The sequence below is a fragment of the Lithobates pipiens genome, unplaced genomic scaffold, assembly GCF_037356315.1.
Source record: "Lithobates pipiens isolate NorthernLeopardFrog02 unplaced genomic scaffold, aLitPip1_a1.2 Scaffold_23, whole genome shotgun sequence".
In the NCBI taxonomy this organism is placed as follows: Eukaryota; Metazoa; Chordata; class Amphibia; order Anura; family Ranidae; genus Lithobates; species Lithobates pipiens.
In genome coordinates this window covers 48,267,813-48,286,806 of record NW_027507785.1, presented here as the reverse complement: position 1 = coordinate 48,286,806, position 18,994 = coordinate 48,267,813, and the positions used below count along the sequence as shown (strand labels likewise).

Here is an 18,994-nt window from a genome sequence, read left to right as displayed (position 1 = left end):
AAAATTTATGGAGGGAGCAGAAACTTTGATTTGCCAAGTGACAAGAAACCTTAAGGATTTAGAAAAGATCTGTAAAGAAGAATGGACCAAAATCCCTCCTGAGATGTGTGCAAACCTGGATCACCAACTACAAGAAACGTCTTGCCAACAAGGGTTTCTCCACCAAGTACTAAGTCAGGTTTTGCTTGGGGATCAAAAACTTATTTTACTCACTAAACTGCAACTCGTTTTATAACATTTGTATTGTGTGTTTTTTCTGGATTTTTGGCTGATATTCTGTCTCTATCATTTAAAATACACCTATGAGAAAAATTATAGACCCTTCATTTCTTTGTAAGTGGGCAGACTTACAAAATCTGCAGGGGGTCAAATAACTATTTTCTCCAATGTATATTGTGGGTTTTTTTGCATTAAGATTCATTAAAAGTGTATTTAAAAAAAAATTGTGCTTGAAAAACCGCTGGCCAAATAAAAGTAACTAAAATATTGCAATGAACGCCGTTTTATTCTCTAGAGCAATTTCTCAACTCAGTCCTCAAGGCCAGGGCCGTTTTTAAGGCAGGGCAAAAGGGGCAGCTGCCCTGGGCCCTGTCATTGTTGTGGGGCCCAAAGCAGCTGCCTCATACTTGCCAACTATCCAGGTTTAAATTCCCTCGTCCCTTGAGGTTGTAGTCCTGTGCTGTGTCCTAATATCTCAGTGTGAAGTGCTGCTACTAATGCTGCCCAGCTCTGCCCTATTGTTGTGTACAGATGACTCACCTGCAGACCCAGTGTTTACATGTAAATTAACAGCATTCATATGTAAATAGCAGCGGCCGACGACATTGGTATGTATATCATGCCCGCATGAGGTCATATCCACAGTAATCTCTAGCAAACAATCAACGAGCAGAAATCATGTGCTGTAACCTCTAACTAATTAGTGAGCAGTAATGTGTGCTGTAACCTCTAGCAACTAATCAGTGAGCGGTAATGATACACTAACCTCTGGCAACCAATCACAATAGTTCCCTGATATGATTCAGTAAACTGATTTTGAGTCTAACTGCTAATTATTGTATGTCTCAGAGCAGGTGGAGAGCTAAACTGCATGGGGGGCCCCCAAGAAAAGTTTTGCCCGGGGTCCAATCAATATTAAAGACGGCCCTGTTCAAGGCGTCCCAAAAAGTCATGTTTTCAGGCTTTCCATTATTTTGCAAAGGTGATTTGATCAGTTTCACTGCCTTGGTAAATACCCCAGCTGTTTCATCTGAGGGGAATCCTGAAAACATGACCTGTTGGGGCGCCTGGGGACTAGAGTTGAGAAACACTGCTCTAGAGCATGGGTGCCCAACCTGTGGCCCTCCAGCTGTTCAGGAACTACAAGTCCCATAATGTCTCAGCCTTTGGGAGACATGCTTGTAACGTGCTCATTTCAGCTTTGCAATGCCTCATGGGACTTGTAGTTCCACAACAGATGGAGGGCCACATACTTAACATCCATGCTCTAGTGGCTCCAGAGGTCTTTAAACTGTGGCCCTGGGGGCAGATGTGGCCCTTTGCTTGATTTTATCCGGCCCTTGGGCCACTGTTTCATCCACTGATACCAACAATGAGTCATAATTTCTCTCACTGACAATGAAGGGAAACAATTCCTCCCAATGACACCAATGATGGAGTACAGTTCCTCCCAATGACTCCAATGATGGGGCACAATTCCTCCCAATGACACCAATGTTGGGGCACAATTCCTCCCAATGACACCAATGTTGGGGCACAATTCCTCCCAATGACACCAACAATGGGGGCCAATGACACCAATGAAGGGGCACTATTCCTTCCACTGACAACAATGATGGAGTACAGTTCCAACAATGACACCAATGTTGGACAATGGAGCACAATTCCTCCCAATGACTCCAATGTTGGGGCACTAATCCTCCCACTGACACCAATGATGGGGCACAATTCCCCCCAATGACTCCAATGATGGGGCACAATTCCCCCCAATGACACCAATTTTGGGGCACAATTCCTCCCAATGACACCAATGTTAGGGCACAATTTCTCCCAATGACACCAACAATGGGTCCCAATGACACCAATGAAGGGGCACTATTCCTTCCACTGACACCAATGATGGAGTACAGTTCCAACAATGACACCAATGTTGGACAATGGAGCACAATTCCTCCCAATGACTCCAATGTTGGGGCACTAATCCTCCCACTGACACCAATGATGGGGCACAATTCCCCCCAATGACACCAATGTTGGGGCACAATTCCTCCCTACGACACCAATGTTAGGGCACAATTCCTCCCAATGACACCAACAATGGGTCCCAATGACAGGGCACTATTCCTCCCACTGGCACCAATGATGGGGTACAGTTCCAACAATGACACCAATGTTGGACAATGGAGCACAATTCCTTTCAATGACACCAGCAATGGGGAACTAATCCTCCCACTGACACCAATGATGGGGTATGGTTCTTCTCAATGACACCAATGTTGGGGCACAATTCCTCCCAATGACACCAATATTAGGGCACAATTCCTCCCAATGACACCAACAATGGGGCCCAATGACATTGGGGCACTAATTCTCCCACTGATACCAATGATGGGGCACAATTCCTCCCAATGACACCAATAATGTGGCACTACTCCTCCCACTGACACCAATGATGGGGTACAATCCCTCCCAATAAGACCAATGATGGGGCACAATACCTCCTAGTGACACCAACGATAGGGCACAATTCCAACCACTGACACCAATGATGAGGCACAATTACTCCCACTGATACACTGGATGGGGGCATTATTTTTCCCACTGACCTCAGGACCTTTTCTACTCCCAATGGCCACAGTCCGGCCCCTCTAAAGTCTGAAGGACAGTAAACGGACCCTTTGCTTAGAAAGTTTGGCGACCCCTCTGCTCTAGGGTAACTACTAAAAAATGTATGTATAATAATTCGGAGGTTCTAAGTAATTTTCTAGCACAAAATACTGATTTAAACAAAAAGTGCCAGAAAAGGATTGGTCGGAAAATGGTTAAAGGGGTCACCGATGGATCTAGAGAAGGAAAGCCATGCCAATAACGCTTTACGTTCCACCATCCTGCACCGCAATAATGAAGTAACGAGTAGAGGCTCAGCGGGCGCAGCGCACGTTGGTGATTTCCTGAGCTCTGTGTCTGAATGTAGATAAACCAAGAATGCGAATTTGCATCTAATTAGCTCTTCTGATTCGTAAAGACGCGATTGTCCGCATTCCTCCGGGAAGATTTTAGAGGAAACTCCCTTAGAGGGTCATAGTCAGCTGATCCTTCTAAAGGGGAACTCCGACAACAACGCACACATCGCAGGCTGGATTGGGGCTCTGCCAGTGCAATAAAAATCAGCAATTCATTACCCTTTTAGTGGCATTAGGCTTGTGCAGGAGATTGGATTTCCTCCGTGTCCAGCTGGGAATGTTTAATGTTTGTTGTTGAGTGAGAAACGAGGGAGACGAATAAAGCTGAACAATCCCCCCCCTCCTCCCCCCCCCCGGAGAATTACCAGACGGGGAGACATTGCCGGAAGGTTGGAACACTCACACAGATCTAAAAATACAAAAGCTGCCAACAAATGTCCTCAGCAGAGTTTATTAGATCACGACCCAATTCTACCGTATCAAATTTGTCTTTAAGGTGGAGTTCTACTTTAATGGAAGAAAGAAGTGGGGGGGGGGGGGGGTGGCATGACAACACCGTTCCCTGGTAAACTGGCATCTTCTCCTGTCACATGTCATCTCCTCATAGTCTGTGCGGCCAACGCGTCCCCGCTCACCCGCTTTGGGAGATGGCGTCCTAACGTGAACCTAATGAGAGCTCAGCCATGAGAGGTCAGAGGGAAACGGAGGGAGGCCGAGCCACAGACGCATCCTGAGATTAGAGAGCAGTGTGCGGGAGATACAGGCAGGATGCAGTATACAGAGTACAGGAGGGTATACAGGTGTTACAGATTTAGTATACAGATTACAGGAGGGTATCACCCGTATACCACCCTGTGCTCTGTATACTACATCTATAACACCCGTATACCCTCCTCTAATCTGTATACTACATCTATAACACCCGTATACCCTCCTCTAATCCGTATACTACATATATAACACCCGTATACCCTCCTCTAATCCGTATACTACATCTATAACACCCGTATACCCTCCTCTAATCTGTATACTACATCTATAACACCCGTATACCCTCCTCTAATCCGTATACTACATATATAACACCCGTATACCCTCCTCTAATCTGTATACTACATCTATAACACCCGTATACCCTCCTCTAATCCGTATACTACATCTATAACACCCGTATACCCTCCTCTAATCTGTATACTACATATATAACACCCGTATACCCTCCTCTAATCTGTATACTACATCTATAACACCCGTATACCCTCCTCTAATCTGTATACTACATCTATAACACCCGTATACCCTCCTCTAATCCGTATACTACATCTATAACACCCGTATACCCTCCTCTAATCCGTATACTACATCTATAACACCCGTATACCCTCCTCTAATCCGTATACTACATATATAACACCCGTATACCCTCCTCTAATCTGTATACTACATCTATAACACCCGTATACCCTCCTCTAATCCGTATACTACATCTATAACACCCGTATACCCTCCTCTAATCCGTATACTACATATATAACACCCGTATACCCTCCTCTAATCCGTATACTACATATATAACATATCAGCCTGGATGTCAAATCACTTCCTAAACTCAACCTATCCAAAACCGAGCTCATGATATTTCACCCCCCAGGTGCCACTTCCCCTGATTTCTCAACGGCTCGAATATCAACTTGTCCCCCCAACGCCAAGGTCCTGGGTGTAATCCTGGACTCCGAACTAACCTTGCGGCCCCCACATTCTATCGCTATCCAATATTTGCCGCCTCAACCTCCGCAAGATCTCCAAGATACACCCCTTCCTAACCAATGTCACCACAAAGCTTCTAATCCACTCCATGGTCATCTCCCGTCTCTGCAACCTCCTCACTGGCTTACCTCTAAATAGACTATCCCTTCTTCAGTCCATCATGAATGCTGCTGCCAGGGTCATCCACCTCACAAACTGCTCAGTGTCTGCTATACCCCTCTGCCAATCCCTCCATTGGCTGCCCCTCAACCAACAAATTCAATTCAAGATACTAACAATAACTTACAAAGCCATCCACAACCTGGCCCCCGGCTACATCACTAACCTAGTGTCCAAATAACAACCTAATCCTTCTCTTCACTCCTCCCAGCACCTCCTGCTCTCTAGCTCCCTTGTCCCCTCATCCCATGCTCGCCTTCAGGACTTCTCCAGAGCCTCTCCCATCCTCTGGAATTCTCTACCCCAATCTATCTGACTATCTCCTACTTTGTCCACTCTCAGACGATCCCTGAAAAATTCATCTCTTCAGAGAAGCCTATCTGGCCCCCACCTAACAACTGTACATTTATCTTCCCCATCAGCACATCCCCCACAGTTATTACCTCTTGTATCTCTTGACCGTCCCTCTTAGATTGTAAGCTTTAAGGAGCAGGGCCCTCTGATTCCTACTGTATTAAAGTGTATTGTATTTGTACTGTCTACCCTCAAGTTGTAAAGTGCTGTGTAAACTATTGGCACACAAACATTTTAAAACAAACATGGACGGTGTCAGTAGGTACATTCCTTGTGCACACCTATGAAAGGAGTATATACGGGTGTTATAGGTGTAGTATACAGATTAGAGGAGGGTATACGGGTGTTATAGATGTAGTATACAGATTAGAGGAGGGTATACGGGTGTTATAGATGTAGTATACAGATTAGAGGAGGGTATACGGGTGTTATAGATGTAGTATACGGATTAGAGGAGGGTATACGGGTGTTATAGATGTAGTATACATATTATAGGAGGGTATACGGGTATTATAGATGTAGTATACAGATTAGAGGAGGGTATACGGATGTTATAGATGTAGTATACATATTATAGGAGGGTATACGGGTGTTATAGATGTAGTATACAGATTAGAGGAGGGTATACGGGTGTTATAGATGTAGTATACATATTATAGGAGGGTATACGGGTGTTATAGATGTAGTATACATATTATAGGAGGGTATACGGGTGTTATAGATGTAGTATACAGAGTAGATGAAGGTATACGGGTGTGACAGGTGCAGTATACAGAGTAGAGCAGGGTATACGGGTGTTATAGATGCAGTATACAGAGTAGAGGAGTGTATACAGGTGGTATAGATGTAGTATACATATTATAGGAGGGTATACGGGTGTTATAGATGTAGTATACATATTATAGGAGGGTATACGGGTGTTATAGATGTAGTATACATATTATAGGAGGGTATACGGGTGTTATAGATGTAGTATACATATTATAGGAGGGTATACGGGTGTTATAGATGTAGTATACAGAGTAGAGGAAGGTATATGGGTGTGACAGGTGCAGTATACAGAGTAGAGCAGGGTATATGGGTGTTATAGATGCAGTATACAGAGTAGAGGAGTGTATACAGGTGGTATAGATGTAGTATACATATTATAGGAGGGTATACGGGTGTTATAGATGTAGTATAACAATTAGAGGAGGGTATACGGGTGTGACAGGTGCAGTATATATATAAGATGGTGCATGTGTGTTACAAATGCAAAATACAGAATAGAAGATGGTATACAGCTGTTAAAGATGCAGTATACAGATTACAGGAACTACAGATTCCATATTACAGATGTAGAATACAGATTGCAGGGGGGTATACAGGTGTGGCAGATGCAGTATAATGATTAGATGATATACGGGAGGTTGCAGACACAGTATACAGATTAGAGGAGGGTATACGGGAGTTATAGATGCAGTATACAGTTTAGATGAAGGTATACAGCTGTTAGAGATGCAGTATACGGCTTCTACAGATGCAGTATACAGATTAGAGGAGGGTATACAGCTGTTACAGATGCAGTATACAGATGAGAGGAGGGTATACGGCTGTTACAGATGCAGTATACAGATTAGAGGAGGGTATACAGGAGTTATAGATGCAGTATACAGATGAGAGGAGGGTATACAGCTGTTACAGATGCAGTATACAGATTAGAGGAGGGTATACAGCTGTTACAGATACAGTATACATATTAGAGGAGGGTATACAGCTGTTACAGATGCAGTATACAGAGTAGAGGAGGGTATATGGCTGTTAGAGATGCAGTATACAGATTAGAGGAGGGTATACGGGTGTTACAGATGCAGTATACAGATTAGAGGAGGGTATACGGCTGTTACAGATGCAGTATACAGATTAGAGGAGGGTACACGGCTGTTACAGATGCAGTATACAGATTAGAGGAGGGTATACGGCTGTTACAGATGCAGTATACAGATTAGAGGAGGGTATACAGCTGTTACAGATGCAGTATACAGATTAGAGGAGGGTATACGGCTGTTACAGATGCAGTATACAGATTAGAGGAGGGTATACGGCTGTTACAGATGCAGTATACAGATTAGAGGAGGGTATACGGCTGTTACAGATGCAGTATACAGATTAGAGGAGGGTATACGGCTGTTACAGATGCAGTATACAGATTAGAGGAGGGTACACGGCTGTTACAGATGCAGTATACAGATTAGAGGAGGGTATACAAGTCTTTCAGATGTAGTATGCAGATTAGAGGGGAATATACAGGTATTTGTGTTAGGTGCCCTAGATATGATGCTACAACCTTCATTCATAAAATGCCGAGCTGCCATCCTCCTCCTCCTCCTCCCTCCTCACTTTCCTCCTCCATCCCGGTCTCTCATCGCTCGCTTTGCCTCCCCATCCATTTTCCTCCCCTCTTTCCTCCCTCTCCCACCCTCCATCCTCAGCCTGTGTCCCCCCGCTCCGCTCCCCTCCTCCACCCCCCTCCCAGGTACCGCATGGCTTTCAGTTGTAGCCCACAGCTAATTCCATGCTTCAGGGATCAGGTCCATTTACAACCAACATTGAGAAGATAATAATAGAGGTCCCATTAATGGCCCAAGGTCCTCGGGAACCTTCTACCGGCCTGTCAATAGCACAAAGAGCACATATGAGAACATCCAGCCTCTATCACATAGAATTCCTCATCCTCAGGACGGCTCTGAGAAGGAAATTTCAGAGTCAGGACTGGGGGATGCGAATACATATCAGAGAGAGAGGAGATGGAGACATGACTGAAGGGGGTTGCTTGTGTGCTGGAGCAAACATGGAGTACATGGAAGCGTGCCATTACTAGTATGAGAGGCACGGCCCATGCCTTCTACTGCACAAACATCACACAAATTCAAAACACACAATAAACAATCTACGATGCAAAAAACCTTGTAATCCGAGGCAATATTTCCTGGCATCGAATATACAACAAATGTGTTACAATTCACATCCAGCCATCGATACAAAGAATGTTCTATTGTGTATTATGTGTTATTTCAGGGGTTGTTTTATATATATCATGTGTTGTTGTATATGTGTTATTTTATATATGTGTTATATCATATGTTTTTGTATATGTGTTATATGCTGTGTTGTTGTATATGTGTTTTATTTTTGTATATGTGTTATTTTATATATGTGTTATATCGTATGTTGTTGCATATGTGTTATATACTGTGTTGTTGTATATGTGTTGTTGTGTATGTGTTATTTTATATATGTGTTACATAGGAATCTGGGCTCGCTCTGCACCGTGGACATGTCATGCTGGGTCTGGAGAACATGTGATTGGATATATAATAGGAAGCCTAACCCGAGCCTGACTCAGCTGCTGCCATAAACAGGAGAGCAGTACAAGGAAGCAGCCGATTCCTATGATGGGAGAGCAGGGACAGTGCAGAGCGGTTGTGTGCGGAATTACAATACCGAATTATACCGTGTGTGCCAACCCCAACATCACACCGGGCGGCACAGTAACCACCTGACAGCAGAGCATGCAATCTATAATGTATCAACAGGGATCTATAATTTATAATGTACAGAGAGGAATCTATGATATATAATGTATGGAGAAGAAGCTACAATGTAACAAGATGGATCTATGATGTACAGAGATGGATCTATAATGTACAGAGATGGATCTATAATGTACAGAGATGGGTCTATAATGTACAGAGATGGATCTATAATGTACAGAGATGGATCTATAATGTACAGAGATGGGTCTATAAAGTGCAGGGAGGGATCTATGATGTACAGAGATGGATCTATAATTTACAGAGATGGGTATATAATGTACAGAGATGGATCTATAATGTACAGAGATGGATCTATAATGTACAGAGATTGATCTATAATGTACAGAGATGGATCTATAATGTACAGAGATTGATCTATAATGTACAGAGATGGATCTATAATGTACAGAGATGGATCTATAATGTACAGAGATGGGTCTATAATGTACAGAGATGGATCTATAATGTACAGAGATGGATCTATGATGTACAGAGATGGATCTATAATGTACAGAGATTGATCTATAATGTACAGAGATGGATCTATAATGTACAGAGATGGATCTATGATGTACAGAGATGGGTCTATAATGTACAGAGATGGATCTATAATGTACAGAGATGGATCTATAATGTACAGAGATTGATCTATAATGTACAGAGATTGATCTATAATGTACAGAGATGGGTCTATAATGTGCAGAGATGGATCTATGATGTACAGAGATGGATCTATAATGTACAGAGATGGGTCTATAATGTGCAGGGAGGGATCTATGATGTAGAGAGATGGATCTATGATGTGCAGAGATGGATCTATGATGTACAGAGATGGATCTATGATGTACAGAGATGGATCTATGATGTACAGAGATGGATCTATGATGTACAGAGATGGATCTATAATGTACAGAGATGGATCTATGATGTACAGAGATGGATCTATAATGTACAGAGATGGATCTATGATGTACAGAGATGGATCTATAATTTAAATAGATGGGTCTATAATGTAGAGATAGATCTATAATGTACAGAAATGGGTCTATAATGTGCAGGGAGGGATCTATAATGTACAAAGAGGGATCTATAATGTAGAAAGAGAGATCTATAATGTACAGAGATGGGTCTATAATGTGCAGGGAGGGTTTCTATAATGTAAGGAACAGGATTTATAATGTACTGAATGAGACATTTAGGGGAGAGGAATCTATATCGTACAAGGAGAGCTCTATACCATACAGGGTATATCATGTAAAGGAAGAAATTAATAACATAATGCACATATAGGAAGCTGAATTGTACAAAGAAGAGCCTATAATGTACAAATAGGTAGAGACAATCTAATCTACAGGGAGATATACTGTATAGTGAATATAATGTACAAGGAAAGATCTATAATGTACAAGGAGGGATCTATGAAGTATAAGGTAAAGAGAAGGTTCTGCAATGTACAGGGAGTGATCTGCTATTCCCAGATAGGAATGTATAATGTACAGAATGGGCTCTGCAATATACAGAGAAGAATCTATAATAAACAGAGAGGGATCTATAATGTACAGAGAGGGGACCTATAATGTACAGAGAGGGGACCTATAATGTACAGAGAAGAATCATGTACAGAGAGGGGATCTATAATGTACAGAGAGGGATTTATAATGTACAGAGAAGAATCTATAATGTACAGAGAAGAATCTATAATGTACAGAGAGGGGATCTATAATGTACAGAGGGGTTTATAATGTACAGAGAAGTATCTATAATGTACAGAGAGGGGATCTATAATGTACAGAGAAGAATCTATAATGTACAGAGAGGGGATCTATGATGTACAGAGAGAGGATCTATAATGTACAGAGAGGGGATCTATAATGTACAGAGAAGAATCTATAATGTACAGAGAGGGGATCTATGATGTACAGAGAGAGGATCTATAATGTACAGAGAGGGATTTATAACGTACAGAGAAGAATCTATAATGTACAGAGAGGGGATCTATGATGTACAGAGAGGGGATCTATGATGTACAGAGAGGGGATCTATAATGTACAGAGAGAGGATCTATAATGTACAGAGAGGGGATCTATAATGTACAGAGAGGGGATCTATAATGTACAGAGAAGAATCTATAATGTACAGAGAGGGGATCTATGATGTACAGAGAGAGGATCTATAATGTACAGAGAGGGGATCTATAATGTACAGAGAGGGATTTATAACGTACAGAGAAGAATCTATAATGTACAGAGAGGGGATCTATGATGTACAGAGAGGGGATCTATAATGTACAGAGAGGGGATCTATGATGTACAGAGAGGGGATCTATAATGTACAGAGAGGGATTTATAACGTACAGAGAAGAATCTATAATGTACAGAGAGGGGATCTATGATGTACAGAGAGAGGATCTATAATGTACAGAGAGGGATTTATAACGTACAGAGAAGAATCTATAATGTACAGAGAGGGGATCTATGATGTACAGAGAGGGGATCTATGATGTACAGAGAGGGGATCTATAATGTACAGAGAGAGGATCTATAATGTACAGAGAGGGGATCTATAATGTACAGAGAGGGGATCTATAATGTACAGAGAAGAATCTATAATGTACAGAGAGGGGATCTATGATGTACAGAGAGAGGATCTATAATGTACAGAGAGGGGATCTATAATGTACAGAGAGGGATTTATAACGTACAGAGAAGAATCTATAATGTACAGAGAAGGGATCTATAATGTACAGAGAAGAATCTATAATGTACAGAGAGGGATATATAATGTACAGAGAAGAATCTATAATGTACAGAGAGGGATATATAATGTACAGAGAGTTTGATCGGCTGGAGGCAGCAGAGATGCAGACAATGCGGAGTGAATGAGGTCACATGGTGAGGAGCGAGAAATGCATACTGAGCTATAAATAGGAAACTATCCAATCTGAGGGTATGTAACAGGTAGGGTGTGTGTATATGTGTGCATGTGTGTATGTAAGTATGTGTGTGTATATGTATGTGTGTGTGTGTGTTTGCATGTAACGGATTGATGCCATGTGGCCCCCCAGATGTTACATGCAGCAAAAAAATATGTATTTTTGGTGGACCTTAAAAGAGTATACATCATGCTTTGAAGGTCCGGGATTTATAGAGACTGCAGGGAGACTCAGGCTGTATAGAATGTGTAGAGGAGCCCCAGCTGTATATAGTTCATATAGAGGCCTGGGCTGTATATAGTTCATATAGAGGCCTGGGTTGTATATAGTTCATATAAAGGCCTGGGCTTCACATAGTTCTTATAGAGGCCTGGGCTGTATATAGTTCATATAGAGGCTTGGGCTGTATAGGGTCTGAAGATGCCCAGGCTGTATAGGGAAGCTCCAGCTTTGAACAGCCTGTGGGAAGGCCTCGACTTTATACAATCTGTAACGAGGCCCCAGTTGTAGAGTCAGTAGTGAGGCCTGGGCTTTTTCTGTAAAAAGGCCCGGTCTTATAAAGTTTCTGCAGCTGTCATGTCCCTATAGAGTCTGTAGGGAGGCTGTATATTATCTGTAAAGAGGCCTGGACTGTACACAGTATGTAAGGAGGCTTGGACAGTATTTAGTTTGTAGAGAGGCCCAGGCTGTATAGAGTCTGCAGGGTGTCCCGGAATGTATACATTAATTTAGGGGTTCGGGCTTTGTAAAGTTTGCAGAGAGGCTCAGGCTACATGAAGTTTGTAGGGAGGTCCAGGCGGTATAAAGTATGTAGAATGGCCCTGACACTATAGGGTCGGTAGGAAAGCCAGGCTGTATATGTGTAGGAAGGTCCAGGCTGTATATAATGTGTAGGCAGGCCCAGGTTGTATATAATGTGTAGGCAGGCCCAGGGCTGTATATAATGTGTAGGCAGGCCCAGGTTGTATATAATGTGTAGGAAGGCCCAGGGCTGTATATAATGTGTAGGCAGGCCCAGGGCTGTATATAATGTCTAGGAAGGCCCAGGTTATATATAATGTGTAGGAAGGTCGGGGTTGTATATAATGTGTAGGAAGGTCTAGGTTGTATATAATGTGTAGGAAGGTCCAGGCTGTATATAATGTGTAGGCAGGCCTGGGTTGTATATAATGTGTAGGCAGGCCTGGGTTGTATATAATGTGTAGGAAGGCCCAGGGCTGTATATAATGTGTAGGCAGGCCCAGGTTGTATATAATGTGTAGGAAGGTCCAGGCTGTATATAATGTGTAGGCAGGCCTGGGTTGTATATAATGTGTAGGAAGGCCCAGGGCTGTATATAATGTGTAGGCAGGCCCAGGTTGTATATAATGTGTAGGAAGGCCCAGGGCTGTATATAATGTGTAGGAAGGCCCAGGGCTGTATATAATGTGTAGGAAGGTCCAGGTTGTATATAATGTGTAGGAAGGTCCAGGTTGTATATAATGTGTAGGAAGGCCCAGGTTGTATATAATGTGTAGGAAGGCCCAGGGCTGTATATAATGTGTAGGAAGGTCCAGGTTGTATATAATGTGTAGGAAGGTCCAGGCTGTATATAATGTGTAGGCAGGCCTGGGCTGTATATAATGTGTAGGCAGGCCCAGGGCTGTATATAATGTGTAGGCAGGCCCAGGTTGTATATAATGTGTAGGAAGGCCCAGGGCTGTATATAATGTGTAGCTGTCCATCCCATGTGGTACTGACCTTGATGTATGTGACAGAGGGGCTCTAAGCCAGTGTAATAAGATTCCATACAGGGGGCCCCTATAATGGTGTAGCATGTTGTGGCCCCTGGTGTGGTGCTGTGTGATGTCAGTGTGTAACATCTGTATGATGGTGGAGGAGCTGCCCGCCCTGTATGGGGCTGAACTGGCTTTGCGACATAGGGGTACAGCCTCCCCTGGTGTAATAGGATGCAGTACGGGGCCCTGGTACATGGTATTATAATGGTGTGGCCCCTGATGGACTTGGGACAGTGAGGCCCCAGTGTATGCAGAGTATAAAGAGGGAGGAGCTGTTTGCCTTGTGTGGAGCTGAACTCACTCTGTGTGCAGCTGGGCTTATTCAGGGGCCCCTGGCAGTATACCGGTATAGTATGATGTGGCCCCTGATATGATATTTGAAAGACAGTGGAGAAGCTGTCTACTTTTGTGGTCCTCAACCCTCACTGTTTGTGATGGCGGAGCCCTGAACTGGTGTATCGGGATGTAGTAGAAGGGCCCCTGATGTCATAACGGTGTAGTGTGGCCCCAGTGTATACAGTGTATGATGTTACTGTGTGATGTAAAGCATGTATATAATGGTGGAGGAGCTGTCCGCCCCGTATGGTGCTGAACTTGTGTCCCTGCACTGGTGTAATGGGATGCAGTAAAAGGACAAGGTATTATAATGGTGTGGCCCCTGGTGGGGTTGGGCAGTGTGGCCCCAATGTGTACAGTGTACGATGTTGGTGTACGTTGCAGTCAGTGTGATGGAGGAGCTGTCCGACCCATTGTGGTGCTGAACTCGCTCTGTGTGATGATGGGGCTCTAGGCTGATGTATTAAGGTGCAGTACAGGGGCCCCTGGCAGTATACTAGTATTGTGGGGTCCCCACCCGGTGTACTAAAATGCAGTACAGTGGCCCCTGTACACACTATGGTATCTGTATGATGGAGGGGGAGCTGTCCGCCTGTGTGGTGCTGAACAAGGGCACATGCCAGTATACTGGTATAGTGTGGCCCTGGACTGGTGTATTATAGTGCAGTACAGGGGCCACTGGCAGTATGCTGGGGTCCCTAGCCAGTGTACAGGGCCCCTGGTATTATAGTAGTGTGGCCCCTGTGCATACACTATGACCTCTGTATGATGGTGGAGGAGCTGTCCATTCTGGGCGGTGCTGAACTCACTCATGCCGTGTTGCAGCCCCTACTGATGTATTGGGATGCAGTCCAGGGGCCCCTGCCTACATACCAGCATGGTGTGGCCCCTGTGCATACACTACAATATCTGTATGGTGAGGGAGAAGCTGTCCACCCTGGGGGGTGCTGAACTCACTCCATGCCATGTTTGGGGCTCAAACTGATGTAGTACATTGACACACTGGCATAGTGAGGACCCAGAATAGTGTATTGAATGGCATGACAGGGGCCCCTGGCCAGTATACTGGTATGGAGGGGGCCAGTATACAGGGCCCTGGTATTTTAGTAGTGTGGCCCCTGTGTATACACTGTGATCTCTGTATGATAGTGGAGGAGCTGTCCACCCTGGGTGGTGCTGAATTTCCTCTGCGTGTATTGGGATGCAGTACAGGGGCCCCTGACAGTATACCAGTATAGTGGGGTCCCCTGCTGGTGTACTGAAATGCAGTACAGGGGCATTTTACTTTTGTGGTGTGGCCCCTGTGGGTATACACTATGATCTCTGTATGATGGTGCAGGAGCTGTCTGCCCTGGGTGGTGCTGAAGCTGATATGGGTGTGATGGGGCCCCTTCAAGTATTCTGGTGTGGTAGGGCCCCTGTTGGGAGTAATAGTATGCATTACAGGGGCCTACTAAAGTAAACCAGTGTGGTGGGGCCCCAGACCAGTGTGCAGGTATTATAATAGTGTGGCCCCTGTGTGTACACTATGATATCTGTATGATGGTGGAAGAGCTGTCCATCCTGCTGCTGAACTCAACCTGTGCCATGTTGGGGCCCGAACTGATGTATTGGGATGCAGTACAGGGGCCCCTGGCAGTATACTAGTATTGTTGGGTCCCCACCTGGTGTACTAACTCCACCTGGTGTGGCCCCTGTGTATACACTATGATCTCTGTATGATGGCGGAGGAGCTGTTGGTCCTGGGCAGTGCTGAACTCAATCTGGGCCGTGTTGGGGCCCCTGATGATGTATTGGGATGCAGTACAGGGGTCCCTGGCTACATACCAGTATGGGGAGGCCCCTGTGTATACACTGTGATCTCTGTAGGATGGAGGAGCTGTCTGCCTGGGTGGTGCTGAACAAGGGCATCTGGCAGTATACTCGCACAGTGTGGCCCTGGACTGGTGTATAGGGGTGCAGTACAGGGGCCTCTGGCAGTATACTGGTATGAAGGGATCCCTGGCCAGTATGTAAGGCCCTGGAATTCTAGTAGTGTGGCCCCTGTGTATAAACTATCCTCTCAGTATGATGGTGGAGGAGCTGTTTGCCTTGGGTGGTGCATTGGGATGAAGTACAGGGGCCCCTCACAGTACACCAGTATGGTGGTTCCCCTGCTGGTGTACTAAAATGCAGTCCAGGGGCCCCTGGCATTTCACTCTTTCAGTGTGGTGTGGCCCTTGTGTATGCTACAATAGCTGTATGATGGTGGAGGAGCTGTCCGTCCTGGGCGGTGCTGAAGCTGCTACGATATTGTGGGGCCCCTTGAAGTAAACTGCTGTGCTGGGGCCCCTGCTTGGGTAATAAGATGCATTACAAGGGCCTACTGAAGTAAACAAAGTGTGGTGGGGCCCCAGACCAGTATACAGAGCCTCTGTATTATAATAGTGTGGCCCCTGTGTGTACACTATGATCTCTGTATGATGGTGGAGGAGCTGCCCACCTTGGGTGGTGCTGAAGCTGCCATTGGTGTGGTGGGGCCCCTTGAAGTATACTGGAGTGGTGGGGCCCTTGTGGGTGTAATAGGATGCAGTACAGGAGCCCCCTAAAGTGAACTGGTGTGACAGGGCCCCAGCCAGTGTACGGGGCCCTGGTATTATAGTAGTGTGGCCCCTGTATGTAGACTGTGATCTCTGTATGATGGTGGAGGAGCTGTCCACCTAGGGTGGTGCTGAAGCTGCTATGAGTATGGTGGGGCCCCTTGAATTATGCTTGAGTGGTGGGCCCCTGTTGGTCTAATAGGATGCAGTAAAGGGGCCCAATGAAGAAAACTGTTGTGGTGGGGCCCCAGACCAGTATACAGGGCCCTGGTATTATAGTAGTGGGGCCCCTGTGTATACACTATGATCTCTGTATGTTGGCAGAGGAGCTGTGCGCCTTGGGTGGTGCTGAAGCTGCTATGAGTATGTTGGGGCCCCCTGAATTATACTAGAGTGGTGGGGCCCTTGTTGGTGTAATAGGATACAGAACAGCAGCCCACTAAAGTGAATTAGTCTGACAGGGCCCCAGACCAGTGTACAGGGCCCTGGTATTATAGTAGTGGGGCCCCTGTGTGTGCACTATGATCTCTGTATGGTGACGGAGGAGCTGTCCTCCTTGGGTGGTGCTGAAGCTGCTATGGGTATGGTGGGGCCCCCTGAAGTATACTAGAGTGGTGGGGCCCTTGTTGGTGTAATAGGATGCAGAACAGCAGCCCACTAAAGTGAACTGGTGTCACAGGGCCCCAGACCAGTGTACAGGGCCCTGGTATTATAGTAGTGTGGCCCCTGTGTGTACACTATGATCTCTGTATGGTGGTGGAGGAGCTGTCCACCTTGGGTGGTGCTGAATATTATATAATAATATTATATATATATATATATATATATATATATATATATATATATATATATATATATATATATTATTGTTCTTATCATTGTGTTGGGGCCCCTGCTGATGTATTGGGATGCAGTACTCGTGCTCCTGGCTGCATACCAGCATTGTGTGGCCCCTCTGTGTACACTATGATCTCTGTATGATGGTAGAGGAGCTGTCCATCTTGGGTGGTGCTGAAGCTGCTATGAGGATGGAGGGGCCCCTTGAAGTACATTGGCGTGGTGGGGCCCCAGACCAGTATACAGGGCCCTGGTATTATAGTAGAGGGGCCCCTGTGGGTATACACTATGATCTCTGTATGATGGTGGAGGAGCTGTCCACCTAGGGTGGTTCTGAAGCTGCTATGGGTATGGTGGGGCCCCTTGAAGTATATTACAGTGGTGGGGCCCCTGTTGGCCTAATAGGATGCAGGAAAGGGCTTCACTGAAGAAAACTGGTGTGGTGGGGCCCCAGACCAGTATACAGGACCCTAATATCATGAGTGTGGCCCCTGTGTGTACACTATGATCTCTGTATGAAGGTGGAGGAGCTGTCCATCTTGGGTGGTGCTGAAGCTGCTATGGGGATGGTGGGGCCCCTTGAAGTACATTGGGGTGGTGGGACCCCTTGAAGTACATTGGGGTGGTGGGACCCCTTGAAGTACATTGGGGTGGTGGGACCCCTTGAAGTACATTGGGGTGGTGGGACCCCAGAGCGGTGGGGCCCCTGGGTGAGGAGCTGTCCCTCCTGGGTGGTGCTGAACTCCCCCAGTGCTGTATTGGGGCCCCTGGACAGGTGTGTTGGGGTGCAATAGAGGGGCCCCGGACAGTACACAGGTATGGAGGGGCCCCTGCTCATGTATTGGAATGCAGTCCAGGGGCCCCCCGGCACTCCTCTACTATGGAGGGGCCCCTTCTGCTGCACACTCAGGGTCACTGCCATTACACTACAACACAGGGGCCCCCGGGGCCGGGGTAGTGGTGTCCATCTTGGGGGCCCCTGTGTACAGTACAGGGCGGGGGGGGGGGTCCCGGTCTCTCACCTGGCGGGCCCCGGGCTCGGTGCTCCTCCCCCTCCTCTCGGTACCGGCTCTGTGGGGGGTCTCGGTGCCCCGGTGGGTCCTCCCCCGGGTTCCCCGGACTCCAAGCTGGCCTCGTTCCCCATCGCAGTGCCGATCCGGGACAACCGAGAGATCAGATCCGCCCGACCTCCGCCATCAGCTCTGTGCGCGCCCCCGACACAGCCTCTCCGCGCGCCCCCGACACACAGCGTCACGTGTCCTCCCCTCGAGCTCCTCCCACCTCTAGAGAAGAGGAATGAATACAATGTATCCATATAGTATCCATATAGTCATTGTGTCTACAAAGAGTGTGTGATAGTGTGTGTGTGTGTGTATCAATATTTATATATATATATATATATATATATATATATATATATATATATATATATATATATATATATATATATATATATATATATATATATATATGTAGCGTGTGTACATAGTATATA

At 45.6% G+C, this 18,994-nt stretch overlaps 1 protein-coding gene across 2 annotated transcripts in view; it reads right to left on the bottom strand.

The window, feature by feature from the left end:
- Positions 1–18,738, bottom strand: part of BSN (bassoon presynaptic cytomatrix protein) — a 230,275-nt gene extending 211,537 nt beyond the window's left edge. For both annotated transcript variants that reach the window (XR_013262273.1, XM_077451559.1), the window contains exon 1: positions 18,522–18,738. Coding sequence is in view for 1 of the 2 variants with exons in the window: in XM_077451559.1 (XP_077307685.1) it covers positions 18,522–18,643 (122 nt within the window). In the remaining variant the exon portion in view is untranslated. The remainder of the gene's footprint in view (positions 1–18,521) is intronic.
- Positions 18,739–18,994: the final 256 nt, after the last annotated feature.